The sequence below is a fragment of the Sorex fumeus genome, unplaced genomic scaffold, assembly GCF_029834395.1.
Source record: "Sorex fumeus unplaced genomic scaffold, SorFum_2.1 ptg000094l, whole genome shotgun sequence".
NCBI classification, from domain to species: Eukaryota; Metazoa; Chordata; class Mammalia; order Eulipotyphla; family Soricidae; genus Sorex; species Sorex fumeus.
In genome coordinates this window covers 17,985,937-17,992,257 of record NW_026606151.1, presented here as the reverse complement: position 1 = coordinate 17,992,257, position 6,321 = coordinate 17,985,937, and the positions used below count along the sequence as shown (strand labels likewise).

The 6,321-nt window shown below is 44.1% G+C and overlaps 1 protein-coding gene across 1 annotated transcript in view; it reads right to left on the bottom strand.

Moving 5' to 3' along the window:
• Window positions 1–1,118: 1,118 nt before the first annotated feature.
• The window catches only part of SCGN (secretagogin, EF-hand calcium binding protein), a 29,862-nt gene continuing 24,659 nt past the window's right edge, over window positions 1,119–6,321 (bottom strand). Inside the window, exons 10-11 of the mRNA XM_056132504.1 lie at window positions 5,636–5,704; window positions 1,119–1,394 (exon numbers count right to left, since the gene is read on the bottom strand). Of these exons, the coding sequence (XP_055988479.1) occupies window positions 1,266–1,394; window positions 5,636–5,704 (198 nt within the window). The 3' untranslated portion in view covers window positions 1,119–1,265. The remainder of the gene's footprint in view (window positions 1,395–5,635; window positions 5,705–6,321) is intronic.

Below are 6,321 nucleotides of genomic sequence, written 5' to 3'. Positions count from 1 at the left end.
CAGGAATTTATAGGTGGGGCCTTAGTCTACACTGCATTTTTCTGAATTATGGCTAATACTCCGTTAAATCTAAAATTCCTGCACACCCTGATAGGAAGTCAAGAGTTGTGTTTAATTATTAGGGTGTAAAGGAAATTGTGACACCTGTCTCCCTGCCCCTGTCTGAGGAGAAAGCAACCTGGTCTCAGATCTGTGTTAGAGTTTCAGGAGTACATGGAACAGAGATCCCTGGTGGAACAGAGGGACTAAAGACATTTGGAGGCATTGGACCCTACCTCTAGAGCACTCTTGTTTTTCATTAGTGGAAGTAGCTGGAGGGGAAGAATGACAGGAGTCAATATTTAAGTAACCTGAAAAAATTTTCTCCAATTTCTATTGTATTCCTACCTGCTTGGTCCTGTGAGCTCACAACACACTTCAGTGCCAAACCAGCCCAGGGTAAGAGTTCTGCAACACTCCGGGCAATGAATTAGAAATGATTGCTGATGACTCATACGCAAGAGCAATGAGAAGGACTGCTGGTGTAGTTTCCATTCAGATCTTTTTTTTTTTTTATCTTTTTGGGTCACACCCAGAAATGCTCAGGGGTTACTCCTGGCTCTGCACTCAGGAATTCCTCCTGGCAGTGCTCGGGGGATCATATTGGATGCTGGGAATTGAACCCGGGTTGGCCACGAGCAAGGCAAACGCCCTACCCGCTGTGCTATCACTCCAGCCCCTCCATTCAGATCTTAACCCTCTCCCACTCCTCACTCCTGTCCTGGCCCCACTCTGTATTAAAGAACAAACCTTCAGGCAGAAGCTTTCAAAGGTTCTGCACAAAAACGAGAATCAGTGCCTCTTTGTTTCCAGCAGCAGTTTTATTTCCATGTCATAATCTACTTAGTCACAGGACTACACAGAGTCTCTCAGAAACACCCACAGCCAACGAGAAGCCCACAGGGAGAACTCAGATATGAATGGACTTAGCTGACCCAACCGTCCTGGAGGCCAGGAGAGGACAGGCAGGAGCCTTTGAAGGTTAGCTGAGTCTTTGAAGAAACAGAAGAAAAGTCCAGGATCAAGGGTGAATTATCAGAGATACGGACAGACGGGGACTTTCACAATGGCAGGACTACAGCTCGCCTTCAGAACCATGGCCTTAGTGTGTTTGGGAATAACCTTATCACTTGTTGGAGTTGGCCCACTGGGTCTTCAAAGGCAAAGCAGCTAACAGTTGTACTAACTGAAATACACTAGGAGCAAAAAAGAAAAACATCTGGGGATTATGGGTTGATTTTCAGTCCAAGACACAAGGCTAGCTCAGACTTCTGGATTTTTCCATCCTTATTCACATCACAGTGACGCAAAAGGATCTCCCGGAACCTGTCCAGGTCGACTCCACTGATGCTGGGCTGAGGACAACAAAAATCACACGTTAATGGCAAGTTAATATGGTCCCATGCTTTAATCCCTCCCTGCGTTCACTAAGTTCTGGAAACCCCCAACTCTCTGAAACAGCTTCTAAGGAGGCCTGTCAGAAGGGAGACATTTTCTTCCTTCCACCAAATGTGATTAAGCTTAAGCTTTCTGCCAACAGGTTCCTTTCTTGGCACACCTCTACAGGTAGAAGAACTCTCAGGTTCAGCAGAAAACTCAAAGTTTTTCTTAGCCCACGTTAATCCCCTTCTGTTCTTGCAGAAGGCCTGCTTTTTTGTTTATTTGGTTTTTGCTTTTTGGGTCAACACCCAGCGATGCTCAGGGATTCCTCCTGGCTCTGCACTCAGGAATTACTCCTGGCGGTGCTCAGGGAACCATATGGGATGCTGGGAATCGAACCCGGTCGACCATGTGCAAGGCAAATGCCCTACCCGCTGTGCTATCGCTCCAGCCCCCAAGGCCTGCTTTTTTAGCAAACATAATAAAGATATTTTACCTAAAGCAGAGGATCAACACTACAAATTTTGTCCAGCAACTGACAAGGGAAGATGTAGTCTACTGTCTCCCCATGAGAAGATTTCTTGTATTAAAGTGGGGTTATAATGGGTGACATCTAATTGAACCATTGTGTGATTGAGCTACGAATGTCAGAATTATTCCAAGGAATACTTTCGGGGATAAGAAGGAATTGTGCTGCATGTCTACTAACAAAATATTTTAGGCTCAAAGGTTTGCAAAAGTGAGCAATGTTTGAATCAAAGGATTCTGCCTAGGTTTATTTTAATTATTGCAAACACCTTAAGAGGTAAAGAATTACCTCCTGTCTACAGATCAAGAAACCAAGACTCATCTGAAAGGAATTCAGATGCTTTCTTACACACAGCTGACCCTGGGTTTGATCCCCAGTACCACATCGGTCCCTGAGCACAGACAGAAGTTATCCCTAAGCACTGAATCTAAAGTAAGTTCTGAACACTACCAGGTGTACCCCCATCATCCCCCACACACACACACACACAAAGGAAAAAAAACACAGACTGGAAAGGATCAGTTTGGGCTGGAGAAATATTTCAGAGGTCAAAGTACTTGCTCTGTATGCAGCCAAACCCAGTTCAATCTCCAACACCATATAGGGGTCCCCGAGCATTACCAGGAGTTATACTTGCATATAGAAGCATCAGGAAGCTCTGGGCACCAGAGGGTCTGCCCCCAACCCCAATAAAAAAAAAAGGTGGGGAGGAAACAAACTAAAAGAGCTCTGGAATATCTTGCCAAGCTAGAAATTTGTGGCACCAAATGAAAAGGCTACAGAGGTCATGGCACATGCCCAGGATGCACGAGACCCAGGTGCAATCTCCAGCACCACTGGATGCCTTAGCATTGTCGGGTGCACCCTGAAGACCCACTGAGCACTGTTGGGTGCCCTGGGCCCCTCAAGATCTGTGTCCTCAGTCCCTGACATTAAATCACTGGCCCCAAATCACTGGGAGGGGTCTTAGGGACCCCAAAACACTGCTTGGGAGTCTCATCTCCGTCCCCTCAAAAAGAAAGTTGCAACACCATTATTGATTCACATTTCTGCGGTGAAGTGCCTTCAGCTGTTTGTTCTCATAAGGAAACAGCTGAATGAAATTCTGTGAATGGTCATGTTAGAAATGGAAAAAAAATAAGAGGTTGGAGAGACAGTACAGCAGGTAAGACACCTGCTACTATAGCAGAATTGGCTGATACCTACATTGAGATGTTCCCTTTTATGACGCTTTTATAATCTCCTTTTATAATACCACAGAGGTGGCATGAGCCTATGAAAGGCTGAGGCAGATGAGTCCTGTTCCCAGGTCATGGTGCTGAATAATCTAGAATTTTTCCCTTTTTTTCTATCCCCCCTTTAATTGATGTGCCATGATTTACAATATTGTCAATGGTAGTTTCATGCATACATCATTTCCCACCCACTTCCCTCCATCAATGTCCTACAAACTCTTCCCTTCACCCTTCCCCTTCTCATCTCCTTCAGAGAAACTCTGAAATTCCTTTGGAGATTCCTATAGATCAAGTCTCCAGTTCCATTGCCTCTGGCCATCTGGTGCTCCCTCACTTTTTATATCCCACATATGAGAGATCATCCTGTCTCTGTCCCTCTCCTGACCACTCAGCATGATCCCTCTAGTTCCAACCATGAAGCAGTAACTTGCATGCTTTGACGTTTTTCTCAGAGCTAGTATATTCTCTGGAACAGTGGTCAACTCTTCCATCATCTTCCTTTGGAAACCACTGGCAACTGAACAGTCTCTAAAGATCTGAGCCTCTGCTTCTGCACTCGGATAATCAATAATCAGCTCCTACTCCCCTGCAGAGAGCAGTCCAGCAAGCTCTGAGAATGCAGGCTGGTCATCCCATCACTCTATCCGAAGCCAATTAAACCTCCAGTGTGGCAAGATCGTCCGTTGTGCAACTCTAATGTCCCAGAGACCATTGCTCCACTTCTATTACACAAGTTATTCTGGCATGAAATAGATATAGTGAGTCAAATGGGATTTTCCTTTAGTCAGCAATATAAAAAGCAATACCACACCTGCATCCATCAACTCTTCTGGTTGTGCAAGAAATCTTCCATGGGAGCAACAATGTGTGAGGGCAACAGAGGGAAGGAGGAGGCAGGATGGGAGTAGAACAATGGGGAGTCAAAGGAATGGATTAGATGTCAGGGGGGAATTAGAAACACAAGCTTCTCTATGCCTGTTCCATCACAGTATATAAACTTCCGGAAGTTTATTGTTGGATTTGGGGTGCATGGGGAGAATGGGGCATCTCCCAAGCAGTGCTCAGGAGACTTGAGGGAGCCCTTCCCAGGGATTCTTAGTGGGTCAATAGGTCAATACAGGGGCTGAGGGTGTTGTGCTGAGTGGCCCCTTCACTGCTGAAGACAGGGCTGCTATGGAGGTGTTCGGGACTTCCACTGTGTGGAAGTGGCCATGCTCAGAGCCCTTGGCTGGCACCAGGCAATGTGCCTGACCCTGGGCAGCATGAGCAGAAATCTGGCCTCCCAGATGCAAAGCAAGAACTCCAGCCCTTTAACTTGTCTCCTGGTTCACTGGTTAATAACTGCCACCCAAGTTCTTTGCATCAAGTCCAATCAAGACACAATCATTGTGTCCTATAAAAGCCTGAAAGTTCCCTAAGCATATGAGACTACCAAATTTAATGGGAACAGATTCAGAGAAAAGGAGGAGCTAGAAGATCTCAGTGGAACTGGATCCTGTAGCAAATCAGAACCACTCATCAGAATCTGAAAAGAGATTTCTGATGTCTCCAGAAAAGAGATACTAGCCAAGGACACAGCCCTGGCCACAACAATGTCATGATAGATAACTAGTAATTTTAGGTGAGAAGCTCAATGAAAAATAAAGCGGGCAAGGGAACAGTAAATAGGTTAACCCTGGTTCAAACTCCAACACTCTGTGTCCCCACCAGCATCTCTGGGTGAGGTCCTGGAGCCCTTAAGCATTGCTGGGGTGGCCCTGGGAGTTCATGAATCCTGGCGGCATCACATTCTCAGGCTCTAGCACCAACCAGCCAACCTGGTACCAACCATCACAAGGAGTGACCCCTATACCCCCCTAAGCACCAGTTGGGAGTCTCCTCTAAAAAAAAATAAAGTCCCAAATTGGTCCTATAAGATTCCAAATGAGATTTAAAATATTACATTAATTTTCTAAATGATTTTAATAACCAAGTATAGGTTTAGAAAAAAAACTTGGGGGGCTGGAGAGATAGGACAGTGGGTTAAGGCTGGCTTTGCACTTGGTCATCCAAGGACCCCATATAGCTCCTCCAAACCCCTTCAGCAGTGATAACTGATCGCACATCCAAGAATAAGTACTCAGCACAGCTGGGCACGGCCCAAAGACAAACAAAAAAGCCTTTGAGCAAAACTTAAAGTGATAAGACATATAATAGCCTTGTGCTGCTTTGGGAAAATAAATGACTTCAATGAGGGCAAAAGAAGCATCTGTTGGGACAACATATGATTGAAATTACAAAGGCACTAAAGAGAGATGGGAAGGTTTCCTGGGTTCCACAGTAGCTCAAAGTTTGTTAAATATACTACATCTTAGATTTGTTTTCTTTCTAGCATTAACCTTCAAACCTACAAATTCCTCTCAAAATAGCCCAACGCTTGGTGGGAATAATTTGCTCAGACTCCTGACATCACCTGGACCAGCTCCATCATGTCTTTGACAAATCCATCCACTTCCGGGCCTTCAAGAGCACCCGTTTTACTCTGAAAGAGAAAAGATCCAATTAGATAAATGTCTTTTTTTTTAAAAGTCAAACAACTTAAGAGTAAATGAGGCAAATAAACCAAATCAATATTCTTCAGTGGATGTAGGCAAGTTCAAGAGTGGCACACTTCCACTTAAGTTCTCTGGGTGGCATGTGAAGACTCCACATAAATTAAGAGAATTCTTTGTAAATAATTCTCTCCATGTGACCAAATGGGAAGCAGAAGTTTTGAGTCTTTTGGCTTTTGCATAGAGCAGTAACATGACATCTGCCGAATTTGTTTGCAGCTCAAATGCCAGGCTTCAATTCAGACAAGTGTTAATTGCACATCATATTGATCCTTCAAAGAATAGATTGACTTTTTCAATTTCTTGCTTCATGATTTAGCAGTGAGTTGGTAATTATTAAAACGCTATTTTAATTCAAACAAGACTAGATGTAATGTGCATATTGGAATTATATAGCTCAATGTAAATCCATTTATTTTTCTACCAATTTATCATAATACTTATAAAATGCTTATGAAAATATTTTCACTTCTCTCACATTCCAATTGGGACAATTCATTTATTCTCTTCATGGTTTCTTGATCTTGAAAATCTAAATCTTGGGGCT